The sequence below is a fragment of the Amblyomma mixtum genome, chromosome 3 (genome assembly GCF_055824585.1).
Source record: "Amblyomma mixtum isolate Tamu chromosome 3, ASM5582458v1, whole genome shotgun sequence".
NCBI classification, from domain to species: domain Eukaryota; kingdom Metazoa; phylum Arthropoda; class Arachnida; order Ixodida; family Ixodidae; genus Amblyomma; species Amblyomma mixtum.
This window is the reverse complement of record NC_143014.1, coordinates 96,530,430-96,551,691: the sequence shown is the minus strand read 5'-3', so window position 1 is coordinate 96,551,691 and position 21,262 is coordinate 96,530,430. Positions and strand designations below refer to the sequence as shown.

Here is a 21,262-nt window from a genome sequence, read left to right as displayed (position 1 = left end):
GCGAGAAAATTGCACATTGCATGTGTACTGGCATCAACAGGCCAGTTGACATCCATTGAAGCAGAATTCTTCAATGTGCCAATCTGCCAATGAGTATTTGCTAAAATCAGCTACAAAACCGCGATGACCAAAAACCGCACAAAGAACATGTGCACACTTGTCCCACCCAAACAACCTGCATGCTGTGCCACCAAATCTACTCGGAATTGTATACAGCCTAACTTCTTGATTGTGAAGTACCACTGAACAGTAATTAACACACATCTACCGTGACATTTCAATGTTAAAAGATTAAGCGATCTCCTAAAAGCGGGCAGAAAATACCAAAAAAAGGGCAAGGGAAGAAAGGGATGGGAGTCAGTGCTAGTAGTGGGTGCTGGCAGTAGCACAGAACATAAAAAAAAACAGGTGGGGTACACTGCTTCTTGCTTTCATGTGGCAGCAGCTATGCAGGGCAGGCGAACTGTTATCTCAATACTGATTGAGAACACAAGGCAATAACACTAACACTCCAGCGGCTCTGTAATCTTTCCATTCACTACGGAGACTAAATATGGACTGAAGTTTAAGGATGCCAAAGCCACCTGGCACTGCAAGTAAAATTGCAAGGGAGACTGCTAAAGCATTGTACATTGAGCCTGGCCCACTTGTGTCTTAGTTGCTCCTCGGATTAACTTCACAATGAAGAAATTAGGCTCCTGATATAATGACTGATGGCATAAACAGAACCTTCCATAAGACAACAAGCACATAGTTTTCTTTAAGAAAAGCATGAATGCACAGGCACTTTGGGCATTTTTAATGTTTCTTGGTTTTCTCATACATCTCAGTGAACATTTATTTGAAAGTGATTCGCATCCTGATATTTCTTCCCAACCTAATCACTTTTCTGTATGGTAAAATAAAGTATCAATACAAACTGGTCCCATCAACTAATCTTTTCATTTCACTACATTTACAAAAGGTGTGCAATAAAGTTTACTAGCTCACAGGATACATCAAACCCTGCATTTTTCATGCATCATTACTCCCACTGCATACTTTGCACATCATAGTAACTCCTTCACAGCGTAGTGTGCGTCAAAGAAAGTTCAGGTATGTTTTACAATTTATGCAAGACAGACACATACGGCTGCTATGCAAGGAAAGGTCCATATTAGGCTTGTTCTGCTCACAGAGAGACTAACACAAGGGCCCTTTGGTATGCATAATAATATATGCACTTCTGTTTCTAGGCTACCTTGATGCCAAGTGCACAAGCACAAAAAAGAAGCTGAGCCTGACATAAATGAGAGGCAGACTCACCGAAAAAAAATCTACCCCCCCCCCCCCCCCCCTTTTCCTCTCTCACATGCACGCACAAATAATTAAAGATGCACTAAAGAGCGTTCTGGGAAAATTTTTCACTTTTTTGTTTTTTGGGGTTTCTGTGAATAAATTGTTTCAGTCACAGATAACAAAGATGCAAATTAAACCCATGGAAACAAAAATATGTGTGGACAATTTGTTTTCGCGACGCAACCTCATCACTTTGCGAAGGCCAATGAAAATACTATATTCCGCGAAGACACACAAATGAACTGTTATTAATGCGAAAGCATTATATGGCTTGTTGGATATGAAACTTAAAAGTCCAGCGCTGTCCAGCAACGGTGGTCCCAAAAACCCCAGATGACATCACCGTGGTCTCGCATGACGTCAGCAGTAGACCATAAGATAAAGTGACATCCAGAAACCCGGTGACGTCATCACCGAAGAAAAATAAAATTTCTTCCGAAAGGGTGTGGGGAATCGAACCAAGGCCCTTCAGATTGCAAGGTGAGCACGCAATCCATAGGCTGCAAAAACACAGTGCTTCTGGGCAGATAAAGGTGAAACTAGTGTATGAGTTTCCTTACGATTGCATGCTAATCAGGAGGTGTGTCATTAGAAAAGAAAGAATCTTTATCAAACCTCGCAACAGAACTCATGACGAGACAATGCTTTTGTTTCATAGCAAGTAAGTAGTCCTATGGACCCTCTGTAACTTTTTTTTCCCTCTTGGACTACGACATACGTAATCACTTGATAAAACTGCCACATATTTGTGGCTCAGAGAACACAGCACCAAAATTACAAGCCCTAAGCAAGCCGACTGTTCTCTACTTCTCTTCTGCTGCAGCGGTGATGCGCCCGACCATCTGCTCAAGCTGAATATAGTCCGACCAGCAAATCCCACATTTTCCAAGATCATTCCGCATATTGCTTCCCCAGCAGCATAGCGGCAAGCCGCCACGCAACTGGCTGCTTACAGTGCTCCACACGTGCTTTTCGCCAAGGCAACCACATCACTCGACTCCTCCTACTTTCCGCAGTGAGTTAAAAAAAAAAAAGTGGCCAGCCAGGTCGTTTCATACAAGTTAATAAAAAAATCGGCCACACAGGATAATAATTCGAAGTTTCTAAGAATGCTCGGAGCACGTAGATCGAGTTCCCACGATTATCAGAAAACTCAAAATCCTCTTTGTGCACCTTTAAGGCTGCAATGTAAACTTTGCAAGCACGAGGTAAAGTAGAGAAATAGGAATATTTAGGGGAGAATGAGGCAAAATGTAACATTTTGATACTTACCACCCTCTAACCTTTAAATTTGAAATAAAATTAATTGGATATTCATCTGGCATAAGCAGCCTGCGTCCACAACAACTAAACTTGAAGCCAAACAAGATTAGGTTGTTTCCAACAACAGAAAAAAATTGGTAAGTGGGCCCTGGTGAATATGAAAGTTTTCAAAATAGCAAGATTTTCTGTGGATTGTATTTTTCACTACTGTGCAGCTCAGCCCACAAAGCGTCCAGGACATGACAACCGGTTATTTGTCTCATCTTATGCAAAGTTTAAGAATGTTTGCACCTCGCATTTTTGAGAGTGGATGATCCAAATGTAAAAAAGAAAAATACCGATTGGTGCCTAGCACCAAACAGCGCAAGTGCAATAAAGTATTTCAGTGTTCTCACAGACGGCCATCACAGAACAGAAAAGAAAATGAGACAATCCGAGAGGTAGGAATCACAAAATTTCTTGCAAATTTGACTGGTGCACAGTTTCCAGAAGGCAAGAACAGCTACTTGTACAACGCATGCATGTACAATGCACTGTACAATGTAGCAAGCTGTGTTTGATCTGGCCAACAATCACAATGGAAACCTTGTGTCCATGTATGGCGAGTAGAACCAAATCACATGCCCACTCGACTGGACTGAGCGAAAGAGCAACAGCTGTGCCATTAAAACAAAAAAAAAAATTGTGGAACAAGGCAGGAAATTCATAAGAATCATGAAGCCAGAGCACAGCAATGCCTGGCAGTAGGGCTGCCCAGTCTGTAGCTGGTTTTGCAACAAAACAGTGCCGGGTTCTCTCCAGATACATTTTCATGCAAGTGGGCTCACACAAGGATTACGTTCGGGCTCATGGAGCCAGCTTTGTGCAGATTCACTGCGGAGAAAAGTCATTTTTAATGGCATCTCATTATGCCCTATGCACTGACTCATTGCTCGCCCAAGTTAGGGCAAAATGGAACATAACGAAATTTTAATATAATAAAATTTTACTGTGTTCTGCTCCGGCTGGCCATTTTTTTTTTATTTACTGAGCTTGATGCCAAGACAAAGCAAATTAATTGGCTATATATGTTCGCTAACATGTGTGCACATTAAAAAATAAAATGATCTTTTCCAAATTTGTGTTGCTTTCTGCCCCACTCTCCCCTACACACAAGAAGGTCCCACAGCAGCCCATTGTAAAAGACAGTGCTCCTCCTGCTCCATACTTAGTGCAGTGATCCAATAACCAATGCAAATAAAATGTACACTACACACAACGTTCATTTCTACACAAGAGTCACAAGTCAGCATTTGTCCCCTGAATTTTGCACTCCAACCGACAAGTTTTCGGTATACTGCCCATTCAGTAGTAGTGTAAAGAAAAAAATTTCAGGATTCCTTGCTCTAATTACAAATGAATGAACATGTTTTCAGATCCTGCTTTGCCCACTTATAGACTGTTTACAGCATGCAGTTCCTTCGTTTGAGACCAGATGGCGCCGTAAGCGTACTTGGAACATGGCGTCATTACGGGCCTTTTAAGTCGCCTGCGTGTACGCAGTGACGCAGCAGTGGAAATATCGCCAGTGGCTGCCGAATGTGTTCTTTCTACGAAGATGTGGAAAGGCAGAGGAAATGCGTGCTGTGTTGTGGACTGCGCGAATCGCAACAGAGTTAAAAGTGCTGGATGAGATCGTCTACGAGCGTCACGGAACCGAACTACACAAGGACATACTGCCCCCTTTCTGAACGATCGAACACAACAAACATGTTCGCAGCGCTAGAAAGCCAAGAAAGGTTTCGTTCTTTCGAAGCTGTTCCGCCGCCGAAACCGTAACACGGCGTGCTTTGAGTTGCTGTCATTGAGTCTTCGTGTGTAGCGAGACCCCATCGCTAATAAGTTAAAGGCGTGCGGCCATTAGTAACAGAAGCGCCTGAGGCTGAATTAGGAATGGGAAAAGAAGGAAAACTTACACTTCCCTACATACTGCTACTGTATATTATGCAGTGCACAGCCATGCGAGCGGACAACGCTTACCGTCAGTCCGTGAATTACACGCCGTCTTAGTGCTTGAACTCCGAGAAGCATGGTTTTCGTGGACCATATTTGGAATAAAGCATTTGTGTTAGTGCTGATGTACAGGGTGGTTGTCCCTTCCTCGCTGTCCATGAGAGACAGTCACTAAAAGTGGTTTCACAGGCCAGCACTAACAGTGAGCCCGATTACTTACCACCGAGCACTTTCATGTCTACACATCGAGCGCAGAGCGTACTCCAATTTTATGTGTGAGGCTGACATAACTGGGAACTTCGTGTAGCACGAACACATTGCCATGAACGCGTTATGACAATTATATCGTGGAATCCTTAAAGGCTGCTTGATGCATGGTACTTCTATCATGCTACTTTTAAATTTAAAACCTTTGGACATCCTTGCATCCCAAAAACACGGTGCCCTTCAATTCTCTGTATATCGCAAACTAACTCACTCAGGTCGCTCTCTCCACTTCGTTTCGAACCACCTGACAGTCCATAGAGCGTCAGTGGTGAAGACAGTGTAAAGAGTTGAGACATACTGCAGCTCAGAACTCAACAGAAGAAAAGAACAACGAAGGATATTCAAAGAACTCACCATGAACAGCAACCCAAAAAACCATTTGCCTCCAAAAACACAACATACGCCGAAAAATAAACGCACAACAACCAACGCCACCACTAAAATACGGCACTCTGCCTTATGTCCGAGGTGCCAACGAAACCATCGCCCGAATCCTGAAAAAACGGCGTGTCCAGGTTGCGGACAAGGCCACAAAAACTGTTACGCTTTGCCTACCTGTTCCCAAAGATCGGCCACAGAGAGAAAGAGCCCAAGGCATTATCTACAAAATTCCTTGCGCCGACTGCAATGCTAGCTACATTGGCGAAACCAAACATCTAAAAGAAAGAACTTGGTAACATAAAAACGACATCCACAACGTCGCAACAGAGAGCAATCCTGCAGCCAAACATTGTGAAAACTCAGACCACAGAATCAACTTTGAAGAAACCAGAATCTTCGGAACCAAAATAAATTGCCAAAAAAGGCTCTTATGTGAATCCTGGCACATTCTAACGACCCCGAACAACATCAATTGCCCAAAGGGCAACCTGCCCACAGTACATGCACAGGGACTTTGCTCTGCAGCTCACAGAAGAAAAGTTGCCATTGACCGCCTCCGCACAGTCCGACAACGTGACTCACAGCCTTACCCCCCAACCCCCCGACCCCTCTCCCACACCTTTCGTATCACCGCTTTCCTTCTTTCAACCTCCTGCTCCCCTCCATGCATACTTAAAGATGCTAGCTACTGCTCCCAGTCACCCCTGAAGAAGGAGCCGAGATGGCTTTGAAACGTTGGGATTTAAATTTAAAAAAGTTTTTGGTTGGAGACGTGCCAGAGTTTATTATAAGTCATCAAACCCAACCAGACAGGTAAATCTGGCAACATGTTTATTTTTCAACAACTATTACGTGCGCATCCAGGCAAAGTGTACCCCGTTGTGATTTAGTTGTATTCACTGGCTGCTTTTAAATAGAACAAAAATGACAGTTATCCATACAAGCCCGGAACACAAAACAGTAGGAGAGTCTAATGCCTAAAAAGCTGATGATGTTGATGGATTTTTATGGCGCAAGGGCATCTGTGACCAAAGAGCACCATGGCACAAGGTGTTTGCGACTACTCAAGGTGAGGTCAAAGACCCATTTCCCAAGCATTTCACCCCAGATAAGCGGAGCACCAGGCCAGGATAAAGCTTGTACCCATTTCACCACCGGTGGGTACCCGGCGGCACTGGGGATCGAACCCAGCACCTCCCGCATGCGAGGCGGATGTTCAAACCACCAGTCCACCGCTGCGGTCTAATGCCTAAAAAGCTCCATTTGCCATTTTAGTGCTGGCACACCTTGTTTGCACCAACGTGACTATAGTGCACAAGAGGCGATGCACTTCGCAGGCCAACAGAGCAGACTCTACAGCTAAGCATAAAAAGATTTCACCAAAAAGAGGGGAGGAAAGGTCTTTCTTTAAAGGGACACTGAGGACAAAAGAACTACTACTGGGGCTAGTTTGAACAACATTCTTGAAGGTATTGGTGAGCGTACTGTGATAGCACTCACTAATACCTTCAAGACAGAGGAAAACTCTACTCAAGATTATGTGCCTCATTCTGGCTATGCTGAACTTTGTCCGACAGCAAAAGACGCACTTACCGCCAAGAAAATTGGATTTAAAAATCTTCCTGCCAGTCGATTCAAACACGTGACGTCCTCACCGAAAATGATGGGTGGACACTATTTTGAAGTGAATTGCGGTGTAGCGTAGCCTCTGTCTGAGGCCCACACTTAACAATGGTGTTGCCACACGCATTTTTACTTCCGAAATCGGCCGGCAATGGCGACACCTGTATTTCATTTTCCAGTCGTTTCTAGTTTATAACGGCTCCTTTTTTGGTGAGGGTGGTCTCTTTGTGATTAAAACACAGTACACTATCAATACAGGCCCAATTTTTGTTTGTCCTCAGTGTTTCTTCAAGTAGCACAATTTGCTGCAGGTTAGCGCCAGCCTAATGCTGGGCCCCACAAGGTCCTCGGTGTTCAGATAACTAGTCCCAGTCACATAATAATAACAGTAATAAAAATAACAGCCATACACCATGTAATAACACTATATCAACGCTTCAAAGCAGACCAGATGTCCTCCAATTGTGACCACGAATGTGTGCTTGACTGCAATTACAAATCGACACTGAAGCTACGAAAGAATATTTGGCTACTCTAAATGAAGACTTCTAATGAAATCAGGAAAGCCTAGTAGAAATAATAAATGCAACTTAGGCAGCGATGCTAGATGATATATGCTATCGTAAAGATAAAACAAATCCTGTCAGCTGTAAAAAAATCTGCATGAATCTGTTTGCCATGGTCCTGCATATGGCTTTTGTTCCTTCTAATTACTGCTATATCGAATTACTTGCCTGTTTATTCACTTATTCTTATTGTCACGGAAGACAGGGCGACAGGTCACTGACAGGCAGAATACAGCAGCTAACCAGCGCGAAACACTTCAACATCTTCACTTTCATGCGCCACCTAAGAACCAAAGGTGGCATTATAAATATTACTTATTACAATATTTAGTTACGTTATTTTATTTAATTTTCTGCACATTTCTCTTTCCACCTACATGTTCTAAAACCCCTTTCTCATTATATTTTCCATTCGAGGGTCAGAAAATCACGCCGATTTCCTTTGTCATAAACCATATCACAGACACATCCACGATGCTTTGATAACTGAACCATAACTCATGGCAAAGCTAATCATTTTGAAAGCAGGATTTAAGGCTAACATTAACCAGACAAAATGCAGCAGTGCACCATGTGACAACTATGCCACTGATATCCACAACACACAGAGCATTTGAAATTCAAAGTTCAAAACAAAGGTGCGCATTATACAAAGGTCAAAACTACCAGGTTGCCCTTGATCTTATATCTCATGAGAATAGATGCCTACTTACCAACAGGCGGCGGCTTTGGTCGCTCAGGCTCAACATTCGCAGACTGCGCTGTCGATGAAACCGTTCGTGGCTGCTGGTGCGCCGATTCACCCCTTTCGAGCATGAGCTGCTTATCCCTGCGCTCACTTAGGTACTTGATGATACGATCCAGCTCAGGAATACTAAGATACTTGGAATCCACCAGCAGTTTGAGCAGGAACTGCAGTTCTCGGTCAGGGCCCAGCCGGTCCGGTCCCCCAGTAGCTGCCTGCTGTGCTTCCACTTGTTCCCGGAAGTGGCGTGCCACCAGCTTGAGAGAGTCATCCAGCGGCATGTTGCGGTGCTCTGTTGGCATCCACCAGGACGAATGAAGCAAGAAAAGAGTGGCATCGCCACCACAAGGCAAAAAATCACAAGGTGTGAAAAATGCAACTACACCTGTAACTAAGTCATGAAAATTAACTTTTCGCTTGGGATTGCACACGACCAAAAGTGCATCATGACAGACTCAAAAGTGGACAACCAAAGCCTTTCTTGACAATTTTTCAACAACGCATTAATTTTCCTCAGCCGGTACAGTCTGCCCAATACAGAAGCCACAAATTTACAGCCTATAAAATACCAGGAAAAAGCCAGGCAGGAAACATCAAAATACAATTCTACACGAAAAAAACCCTTACAAATACTTTTGCTATCTTGATAAATGACATCATGGCTACTAAACATGTGCATAATAATAGGTAAAATAATGAATAATATACAAGCGTTTTAATGTCATCAAATATGCACAAAAAATAACTAAAAAGTGCAAAGAATCAGACAACTAGGGGTGTGTGAATATAAATTTTATTGAATACTGAACAATGAAGCGCAGATGCATTAATTCAAAATAGCATTTTAATTTTTGAATGCTAGAAAATTTAACACCATTAAAGAATACAGTTGCCGACCGATTTTTCGGACTCGGCGGGACCCGAAAAATGGACCGCATAATCGAACAGCCCAAAAAATCCGTGAACTTATAAAAATGAGCTTTTCTGCAAAAAACCAGCTTTCAAAATCGCGAAAATCGGCGCTTCCCATGTTCCACCTACAAGCGATAAAATTAGACTCTATCTGAGTCATAGCCATGCTTTCTTCAAGTGCGCACCCTATCACATCATGATACCAGACAGTGCAACGCGGCCGCAGTCATGCCACGAATGAATGCACTCGCTGCGCGAAGCAAGAACAATCAGTTTGCATCGGGCAATGACACTCACGAAGACCGAGAGCTAACCCATGGGTAACCCACAGGAAGACGCAAGCGGAAGCGATCGCCTTCGAACGCAGTCCCCCCCCCCCTCTCTCTACCGTGTTTGCTGTCCCGCACCGCGGGGTGCGTCGTTCAATGTAGGCCATCTCGATGGCAATGAAGAGCATCTCGTTATTTGGAATGGCAACGACGAAGAACAAATACCAAAGCCTATCTAAGCCAGTTCGATTGCGCCCGCAAAGCCAATTCTGCTTAAATCCAAGATGGCGCCTTTCACGGTGGCGGCAAACGGGTTGGTTGTGGCAGCGATGCCCGCTCGCGTCTATATTAGGCCGAAATAACGAAGTTTTGGTTGAAAAACGATCACCACAATATTGTTGGCGTCTATTTTAGTACGAAAATTCGAGCCCGAAATATCGGTCGTGAAAATGTACACGTTCCCATGAGATGCATGAGCTCCTTAGCGAAGTCTGAAATATCGCGCTAGTCCGAATTATTGGAGTCCGAAAAATTAGTCAGCTACTGTACACCGTTGAGCCTCAATGCTAGAGGCATAGCTAGGATCAGCAAGAACACAAATTGAAGCAAAACCCTTCTTTAAAGAGAATGCCTATCTTGTGGCAATCCCAAAATGCCTGATGAAGTGAAGAAAAAAATTTCAGCTTGATTAAATTCCCAACAGCAATAAATCCTAACTTACCCCGAGCAAAAACGACAAAAAAGTTGCATGATGTCATGTAATAATATTCCAGCATGTCAGAAATGTGTATAAATATTATGCCAACAGTATGATGCACAGCCCCACCACTACGCTATGCAGAGAAGCGTACCAAGCCTCATCCGCAAACAAGAAAACAAATTCTTGTCAATTCACTACTCTGTCTTTAGTATCCATACCCTTTTGAATTTTCATGAGACAACAAGCTAAGCTTTCAGATAGGGTACAAATATCAAATCTATAATTTTGTACTCATATTTTTTTAATATTCACACACCCCTACTGAAAATGTCCTGAGTAAAAATCAAAGCCTCATCATTCTGAACAGCAGACAACACCATGAATCATGCATAGCTAGGGTATAAAAGTAAGCAAAACTGCAAAACAAATGCACAAATGCACATGCATGCACACACGCACACTGATGCGTACAAGGCAATTTAGTGCTTTTAAAACTGAAACCTACATTTTCTTTTCTGAAGCACACAGGAAACACTACTATAAGCATGCTTTTCTTAAGGGCCCAGTGTACAAAAAATTTTGGCACAAAACAAAGGGCAAAAAGCAATGTTGTGATACATGTGCCCTAGAGGTAGATTTTCGGCTAGCACCTATCAGTCACAGAGGACACAAGCTCAAGTAATGCACCTCAAGAAAAAATTACCCTATGTCCTCTTCTAATAACATAAAGAGGTATAAACTTTGTTTAGAAAAATTTCGCAGCACATAGTGCAAGGAAAGATATTTTTGAGCTCCTAATTCATTAACCAACTGAAGTTTTACATGAACAATGCAAAGCTTCAGACTTCACTCGTTTGAAAGCACTGCCCCCTTGCCCCACGCAAAACAACAAGAATGCTTCCGTGTGATATCCAACCTTTTGCACAGAGGTGTGCAATATGAAAAGATAACAATGAAACCTTGCAAAAACTTCAAATTCCAGAACAGCACCTTGCATTAACGAGCAGCAACAGTTCACTGGCATACTACAGGAATTTGATGCAGGCACTAATCTGACGAACTCATTGTAGGCTCATGGGTGGAATGTGGTGGCAATGCTGTCACTAGCAATGCCCGACTGGGATAGAAAGAGCCAATAGCGACAGGAACTGTAGAAGCAACCAGCAGTCATAGCAATATCCCCAAGCTTTTTAAATGTGTGCACACAAGTGCTTTCATAACAGTCTTAATACGAAAGTAGAGATTCCATTGAAGCATGGATGTGCTGACTCCTGCAAAACCACGTAGCAACACATGCAGAACAAAGCTAATTTCTCCTGATATACATATGGAACAAAAAAAAATAGTGACAAAAAGAAAGTGCAACAGAAATGGTGCACTGGGAGATCACTGAGAAGCAGTGCCAGTAAGAAAAAAAAAATTTTTTTTTCATGAATTACTGAGCATAGTGAAATACAAAGAAATGCAGCCCGTAGACAATTCACAAATTGACAGTGATCCTCCACCAAAGTTGCACATATCTGAATAAAAATAATACCCAGAAGTGGCTAAGGTGTCTAAAGTTGCTGAAAACAAAGCTGCTGATGGCAAGGACTTCTGGCAGCAAAAGCTTTGTGAGGAAAGCTAGTTAATGACTACAGCTGTTTGACTGGTATTTTGGTGAACCCCAAGGTGCAATACTACCGCAATACTGCAGACCTCGCATCCAGAAACCATGCGGGGCAGGAAAAGCACAGTAAAACGAACGTCAGGCCGCTACACTCTCAAGCAAACACAGGCATTAAGTATAAAGGATCCAGCCAAAACATTATGCCATACATGTTACATCAAGCAAGAAACAAAACTGAGTATTCTAGTCAAGCTTGTTTCAGCTGAAGGTCTTCACACACCACCAAAAGGAAAAGTCAAAGTATATTGAAAAAAAAAAAAATAATAATAATAATAAAAAAAATAAAAATCAACATGCGAAATTCAACCTTAAGAACATTAACTTTCAACACTAGGGCTGAGAAAGTCTTGAATTATGAACAAACCTCAGAAGTGCCAACCGGTGCTCAAATGAGGCACAAAAAATAAAGCCTGTAGTATACCGGCTAATGCCACCATGATAATGGAAATTCATAAAACCTCTATTTTTTCTTTTTTTCAGAAGCACGCAACCCTTCCTTAACCCTTCCTTCAGAGAGCACAGCTATGCTTGCTTCTACGATCACAAACCTTGCATACCCATGGTATGTGGCATGTAATGACCCATAGTTGCATGCGTGTTTACAAGAACACCTTTTTTCTTGCAGACCAGCTGCACACTGAACAATGAATGCTCCCTTATCTCCTGTAACCACTGGAATACATTCCATCAACAGATATTTCAACATTACAATGACTGAATCCCGTTTCACACCAGAGATAAAAAGACTCATCACAGCTGTGGCACCAAGCTTTTTTGCGACTCTTCCACATGACACACAGCTCTATGTAGACAACCCTGTATTCTGCTGCCACCGATGCCTTTTTCTTTCTACACTCAGTGTTTCATGTTTGCTTCATTCAAAAAAGACAAAAGAAAACATTTTATGGCCTCCAGAAGACCATGGGAGCAGAATCCTGGCAAGAGTTGGTTAATGCCAATATACCACCAACACTATATGACCACAATGCAAACAGCCTTCATTGAATGTTTTCAGATTAAAATTTGTTTTTTAATTATGCTCATATCATCAATTATGGTCACATAATAACCTATATATGATATAATTAACTGCATTAGCTACATAGAACACCATCACACCACTTCACTTTGTTCCAGAGTATAGCTGCGCCATTCTCTATGATAACATGACAAGATCAAAACAAGCAGATATAACCTTCACCTGCCATTGTTTCTGTAATGACAGCTTTGAGACACAGCTCATCTGCATGTGTATGAAACACAACAAGCCTGGTACCAACAGATGCAGCGGGCAGAGGCGCAGCTTCAACTAGTCTACTAGAATAGCATTCACGCATTTAATAACGTGGCCCCACTTAAACGCCTTCCTGTATTCAGCGATAAAGTCGCAGCAAAATCTATCAACTGCATTAGCAAACTCGAAGCCCTCAATCTCCACAAATGGATGATCTAAAGGTGAGCAGTGGTGGGCGGGAGGGCATAGACGTGGGCGGCAAAACCACTGCCGTCAATCGTGGAGAGAACTCTGGGTCCATCCTTCACTTCTGAACCTAGCAGTTAGGGTGAAATCAAATGCACTTTCCAATCTGGACGCTTGGCAACAAACGAGAACACTGTGACATACATACGAATTGCATCATTTGTTCGCTGTAGATATAGCCTTTCAATACAGCAATTTTCCTATCCATCAGTTTTATTCCCATTTTACCTCCAAGCCACAAATGGAAAAACACTCAAACAGCCCAGACACACTGCCACTACAAGGTTCTCGGACAAACCAGAACCAAAAATTACTATGATATATATCAATTATGCAAACGCGCGCACGCATGCACGCACACACACGCACACACGTCTTCATGCAAAAATGTGCAACCGAAAAGCTGTTCCAATAGTTATTTTACGTGACTGTCATGTTTCCATGCAAGAATTGCCATGGTAAGTTACTAGACTCTGGTGTATTCACCAATGCACTAATTGCAAGCTTATGCAAATATTCGAATGTTTTGAATACTGAAACGAATAACAAGGTATTCAATTCGGGCATCGAAGTGAATGGCAATATGCGAAAATTTGAATATTTCCAGAGTATTAGCAAAGGTGCCCATGTGCAGTGCGATGTCAGTGTACGTTAAAGATCCCTGGGTGGCCGAAATTATTCCGGAGCCTTCCACTACAACACCTCTTTCTCTCTTTCTTCGTTCCCTTACTGAGCGGTTCAGGTGGTGCCCACCGAGATGCGAGACGATTACTACGTCAATTCCTTTCCTCAAACACCAATTTTTTTTTTTTTTTTAGAGCGCAGGTCTTTGGCGCCCGTTTCTGCGTTTCGTGGCGTCGCCATCGCCGCTGTAACCAGCAGTGGACACCTTAGTCGCTTAAGCTGCGAAACCAATGGAGCGGGAGCTTGGAAAGCAGAAGGGAGGTACATAACTGCCCTCTTGGGACAGTGGACACCTCAATCGTGCTTTAAGCTACGTGGCGGTAAAAAATTGGTTTTAGAGCGCAGCACTTTGGCGCCCGTTTCTGCGTTGCGCGGCATTGCCGTCACCGTTGTAACGAGCAGTGGACACCTTAGTCGCACTTTTAACTGAGAAACCAATGGAGCGGGAGCATGGAAAGCAGAGGGATAATAATTGATAGATTGGTTTTTGAGGAAAGGAAATGGCGCAGCATCTGTCTCACATATCTCAATGGACACCTGAACCGTGCCGTAAGGGAAGGGAGAAAGGTGGGTGAAAGACGAAAGGATGGCGTATAACTGCCCTCTTGAAACAGTGGACACCTCAACCATGCTTTAAGCTACATGGCGCTAGTGACAGATGTGCGCTGCATGCGTTGGCATTTACAACGCTGTGCCAGAAATGCGGCGCTGAAGCCAGAGGCCGTCTGCGTTGTGTTCATTGGCGTTGACAATGTTTTACACTCCGATCATTTTAAGGAAAGGAAGTGCGCATAACTGGCTCCCTTGGGTCAGTGGACGCCTGAATCGCGCTTATAGGTATGTGGGGTGATGACAGAGAGATGTGGGCTGCTTGCGTTAGAGCTTACAACGGTGAGCAAACTCTCGCGATGAACCATTTGCCACCTGCCCGGGTAGCAGGGGACTTTAATGCAGACATAAAGACAAACAGGAATTTCTTACCACTTATGTGGGAGAACATCCCATTCCTCTCGCTCGTAACGCCTCCCACGGCTCTGACAACCTCGCGAAATATTTGCGCAGACCTCGTCTTTGAGAACCAGGAATTGGTGCAGCAAGTCGAGCGTATATCTATCTATTGGTTCGACCACAAAGCTTCCTTTATGACAATCAAGAACTGTTAGTGTTTCTTGAGGAAGGAATAGGTGAGAAAAATAAGTTGTCTGTAATTGTACATACATGTCTTGCTCGAATTCTTCGCCTCAATCTATCGAAAAGCTGGAACAGCTGATGGTGGTGAAAATATTTTAATGAAATTGTTTAGGAGGTTGTAGCAGCGGTTGGAGCTCTCAGTCTGGAACCCCATTGGTGTAGGCTGCTGTCCGGGCTCTTTCGATGAGTTGCTTTTGACTCGTTTCGTCCAAGCTGGTCAGAGCTGCCTCCCACCCCTCCTGCGTTGGCTGGTTATTAACAGTGACCGCTTGATTTTGTTGGCAGGCCCATACCATACGGTACAGGTCCACCTTCTCCCCGCAGAATTTGCACTGTGAGTCAATTGACTCCGGGTCTATTGCGTGTAGTCTTCGTGGGTTGGTCTCTAGCTTTTGGAGGTGTAGTTCCTCCCCTGTGTCTAGTGTCTTTGCCGGCGGAGGGTAGACCCGACGGACAATCTTAAGCGCTGAAGTACGTCAGTGCAAGTTAGTGGGGTAGGAGGTTCCACAGCATCCCTACTGGGTGCCCAGGGGAGAAATGCTTGGGCTGAGTCATGTGCGCTCTCGTTCCCTGGGATGCCCTGGTGACGTGGTACCCATATTATGTGTTTGTGTGTGGGTTGGTAGCCACGGGTGTAGCTATCTTGCAGGATTTTAGCTGCTAGCGGTGCGACCCTGCCCGAGGTAACTGCGATAAGCTGTCTGTGAATCTGTAAGAAACAGCTGAGGAGCTGCGCTCAAATTTCGCATTAGGAAGTAACGTAATCGTCGGCAATATTTTTTTTTTTTACAAAGTATTTTGAAGTTTGAAAATGCAGGAGAATATAGCTGTAAATAGAAAAATGAGAGAAATCAACCACAAAATAAAATTGGCGCCCGAATATATGGACTCTCTGGAGACCGCTCAAACATTCGATGAAACAACTTAGCCAAAACACTTGCTTCAACTCCATATTTCCGAATTGCTGGAAGAAGCAGTCGATAATCTTAAGCACACTTTTGACACTTCCGAAATATCACAAATGACAGCCCACTAGGCGCATCTACAAATTCTGCTTTCGCCGGCTGCACTGTTCGGCAAGTCGCGATCGGGCGCACGTGATGGCACAGAGCCAAGATGTGAAAGCGAACACGCCAACTCCGCGCGAACTCCGCTGCGCCCGCCCTAAGGACGGCCCAAAACAGAAAAATGACGAAAAAGGTAACTAGCAACATGCATGGAGCAAGCGCTCTGTCAGCACTGGCTTCGAAGCCAGCAGTATGTTATTATTGACACTTTTGGACTGCTCAGACTGAATAAGATTCGAAACACCAGTAATTGCAGGTATCACAACACAAAAATATGCACTCCCTCTCGTGGTCGAGAGTACACATAAGCATGAAATGCTTTGCAGTACCGGCATAGCACATTCTAGAGACTGAACCTCGCTGCGACACAAGGTCTCATCTCAGCCACTAACACAACCATAAATCCGCAGCGTTGCTTGGGTGAGATAGTGCAATGCCCTCTGTTTACAACGGCTTCCACACCGCACTGAATGATGGTGTCGTGGGTCCGCACGATACCGCGAGAGCACAGATTAAGCAACACGCACGGCAAGACTGCGCGTCTGCCGCTCGGGCTGCAGGAAATAGCACAGCTTCCTTAGCGCTGCGTGCTGGCTTCGCCCACCTTGAGACTAGGAAGTCGCTAATGCTGACGCATGCGCTGCTCCGGAGCCAGCGCAGTATGCAGCCATTAGGCAGCTGACGGAAAGGTTTGCCCAAGTATGTTTAATTCTAATTCCGTGTTCTCTCCCCGCTCCAGTGCCAAGGCCACCTGTAGCGAGCCAACAACAAGAGCTAAAAGCATTTCATGCTTAAAAGTCTGGACCGAGAAGCGTTTCACCGCGGCTGTGGAGTCTTCGCTTCGAACAGTGCCATTTTCTTGCACTGACAGTTTCGGCGTAAGGCACACTTCCTACACGCTTTGCTACTACATTTTCATGTGTTAAAAAAAAATGAATCGGCTCGAAGGCGCACGCCACAGATAAGTACACACCACGCCTTTACGCAGCTATGCATCTGGCGAGGGTATGTGCCACCAACGTGCCTGCGTCTGGAGCAGCACTATCCGAGATCAATATGCACAAGGATCTGTCCCTGAAGTCACAGGCGCCGCGTTGTCCGACTGCATGCTGACGAGCTGCTTCCGACACGTGCATGGTACCTTCGCTGACATTTTTAAGCTCCCGCGGAACGGAATAGTCGTTCATCAATGGTATGAACACACAGTTGTGTGTGCACAGTATAGTTACGCGACCATATGCCGTGCAAATGAGGTTGCGTAATTCAGCAACCATTTGCGACGCATCAGAAATTTTAACCATGATTGTACATCGACTCAATGGGAAGTGTGACTCGGTCCCGCCTAAAGTCTGGAAAATGGATCATGTCCAAAATTTCAATGTCGAAAAACTCTGTCGGCAAATTTTATATTAAACTGAGGGCCACATGAATCCTGTAGTAACAGCTTCAGAGTAGGATGTTTTGATTGGCTTGCTGCTGATAGAACACTGCCGAACACAAGTTTTAAATAACTTTTTTATTTTGCTTGATTTTACTTTTCAATAGATTTAGTGAATACATACTACAAAACACGCATTTCAGTGTAAGCTACTGAACTTTAACACTAAGAGGGTGGCTAGTTTTTGACTCATACTGGAAAGCGCATTATAGCAGCACATGCAAACAAGAACAAAGAAGAGACAGGACAAAGCACGGATTTCATCTGAGGTTTAGTTCAACATGTCACATGTGTACAAAGCAGCAAAAGCACAAGTGAACAATGAAAATCCAAAATACATCACAACAGACTGCCATGCTAGCAAGTGCCGTACATTTTTTCACGAAGATATTTGAACTCTTTTCAAAAGAAAGACAGATGCTTTGCTAACACCTTCATCGATTTCTCTTTTTGATACAGAAGGCTTCATTGATTGCTCTACTTGGCTAAGAGGCAAACATTACCAGGATGCACAAGTTATGAAAAGCATTCACCTCCCAGCTGAATAGAAAAATTTATGAAGCCTTCTGTATCAAAAAAAAAATCGATAAATGTGTTAGCAAGGCATCCCTCCTGCTCAAGAAAAAGAGCTTTCATATCTCAATGACAGAATGCACAACACATGTCAACATGGCAGTTTATCCTGGTGCATTTTTATTTTTACTGTTCGCAGGTCCTTTGCTGCTTTGTATACATATGACGCATCTGTGAATTAAACCTCAGCTGAAGTCTGCGCCTTGTCCCGTCTTATCTTCCTCCATCCTTATTTTCTTGCACGGTAACACATGAACTTTAATGAACTGCCTCTTTTTCACTACTACATTTGCAATCGCAAACTACAGTAAAACCTTGCTGATATGTTCGCAGTTCACAGCTCAAATTGCAGGCATTAAGAATCTCCCACAGAGTTGCACCATTACTACTGGTTAAACCTTTCGTTTCCATGAGAAAAATGACTTTTTGATAGGTCTTGATTATAATTTTGTCCTGCAAAATATATGGGGTGTCAAAAAATGCAAGAGTGATAAAAACAATGAAATTAGATTGTGCTTTCTGAAGACATTTATTTCAATGCTAATACTTGGTAAAATTAAGAACAAAATTGTATTCACAATACCTCTTGGTGATAAAATATCTAAAACATTCTGGAATGTATGAAATTTTCAAATTTAAATAGCCCTTAGAAGTTTAAAATTGTAACTCAAAGCGTTCTGAGCTAGAAATTTTTTTCTGACACAGCATGAAAAAAGGCCATCTTCCGAATGTCTTTGATATATAAAAAAAAAAAAAAACTTTTCGACATTGTCAGATTGAGCAAAATTTTGAAGAAGCCGAAAAAAAAAAAAAAGCAGAAACACAAAGTATATCCGCCATACCATTCATGATGATCCACTGACCGATATATTAAAAACAATAATACAGTGAAACCTTGTTATAACGAATAGGTAAAAAATCTTAAGATATTTCTATATAGCCGAAATTCGTAACAGAAAAATTTCGACTAAAACTCATGCTGGAGAAGCACAAGTTGACCAGCGAAAGAATGGCAACTAAGCGAGACCTTTTCTGCAGCTATAGCACCGTTTCGAAGCCGCTCGCGGTGATAGTGGAGGTCACAAAATACCAAACAGAGTGGCAAACGCCAGTTAGGTTGGCATCCATGCAAAGCACCACAGCATGCAGCAGTGGCACATGAAACACCAGCTAGGGTGGCTTCCTCGCATTATAGCGATGTTGCATAAAAAAATCAGACACCAGGACGAAAGCTATCAACACTTTCACAACCTCTGCTCTATGACAGTTGACGTGAGCAGAAGACGGCTGCTGGAAATCTACAACAACCCTCCATGTCGCTGGTTACGGCACACTATATAAATGGGCAAGAGGCGCAATAAGGTGCCAACCACCTGGCTACCAGCTGCTCTCGCCGCTATATCTTCTGCGTTGCTGTTGGCAAACACTAGATGAAATGTGAACTGTGGCGCCAACGCTCGCAGCACCACCACTTGTCACCCGTGAAGTGAGGAAAAGACTGCCGCCCGCCATTCGAGCAGGCACAACTTTGTGCTCGGCAGTTCAACACATCCACTTTATGAGAAACGGCATTCGATATATAAAGTAAGAAATGCATGTGTTTCGTGAAAATATTTAGGAACTGTGCAAAAACATCCACAGCTTTCGTGAACAGCTTTGGGCTATAACGGAGTGTCAAACCAAGGTCAATGCCATTGGGCCACAGGTAGATTCATTTTTGGGCAGATGGAAGTAAACCTTGCCCAAATGATGTTGAGACAATTCAGAAACCAGACATATGATTCATGATATCAGTGCGATGCGTAAACTGGCTCCAGCAACAGACAGACGAGAAGCGGAAAACGAAACCTACGGGCAGACAGGTGCCCATGTTTTATGCTGAGGTTGCGCAGTTTGTTTGTTGAAATCAAAATCCGATGAAAGAATATCCTTATCGGAGTCCCTGCTGCTTGAAGCGTCGAAAAAAACTGCTGAAAATGCAGCAGAATCACATGAAGCGGGATTTTTCCGAGCGCACACCGTAACTGTGGCTGACGTGGTCCTGCAGGCGCATTACTCCGGAACCTCAACATCAAGGGTGTTTCGAAAATTGCCACCTTGTGGTAGAAATACAAACCACGCAAGAAACAAAAGTACAGTGCCTAAACAATCCACCAAATGGTGCAACAAGTCCCCGGTAGTACTGAAATCGCGCTTTGAATTCGTGTTTAGCAACCAACTGCACATGTGCAAACATACAGGCGGGCCAAATGGGGGGGACGCAACATGAAGAGCTAGAATGCAGAGGCTGGCACATGCCATGGTGGCTTCTCTGCAGCGCATTAATGCAAAGGGGCAAAGCACAATTAAAAAAAAAAACTGTGCTAACATATAAGGTGACATGAAGAAGAGAAATGCAGTGGCTTCTTTGCAGTGCTTAAGAGCAAGGCGGCAACTTCTCTGAAAATTACAGCGATGCACTTATATAAGAGCAGGCTGGGTCTGGGAAAAGCAGCATGAAAAGCAAGAAAGCTGCAACAGTCAGCCACCACGACAGCTTCCTTAGTCACGAGTGACAAAAGCATCCAAAAACAGCTTTAACTCTTTCGCTACCGCTCCATAGGCCATTGTTCGCATATGAACGATTGAAATCGCCCGCAGAAAAAAGCTCATTTCGGAGCGCCGTGCACATGCTCCACCATCTAGTTTGCGAGCTCAACAACTGCTCTTTCGATTGCAGCCTTGGATTCAGTGTTTTGACATGAGAGGACGCTGCGAAAAATAAAACTTTGAACGGCAGCAACAGCATCAGCTGGAGAAAATGGCGTCCGCATCGCTGCGTGCTCCTCGAAAGCGAAAGCTGACACCGGGCACGTCGGCCGGTTTCGGTTTCATTTTTTCGCGACAAAAGCAGCGGTTCTTAGTCAGGCAACGATGTACAAACGTCGGATTTCGGTTTTGACAGCGAGACTTCGCCTTAGGTGCCTGGAACGTCAGCACGTACTTGCATGTAAGTTCCGTTTTCGTTCGCTGTGTGTTTTCTGCGGTGCATGCAGTTTGTAATTGATGACAGTGGTTTATTTTTGTGCTTCAGAGTCTTCACAACGTATGGCGAAGACAGTTTG

At 43.7% G+C, this 21,262-nt stretch overlaps 1 protein-coding gene across 5 annotated transcripts in view; it reads right to left on the bottom strand.

The window, feature by feature from the left end:
* Neos (nuclear receptor coactivator protein neosin) overlaps positions 1-21,262 on the bottom strand; it is a 99,604-nt gene that overhangs the window by 2,069 nt on the left and 76,273 nt on the right. For all 5 annotated transcript variants that reach the window (XM_089580242.1, XM_089580244.1, XM_089580246.1 and 2 more), the window contains one exon: positions 8,144-8,467. In XM_089580242.1, coding sequence (XP_089436368.1) covers positions 8,144-8,467 — 324 coding nt within the window. The remainder of the gene's footprint in view (positions 1-8,143; positions 8,468-21,262) is intronic.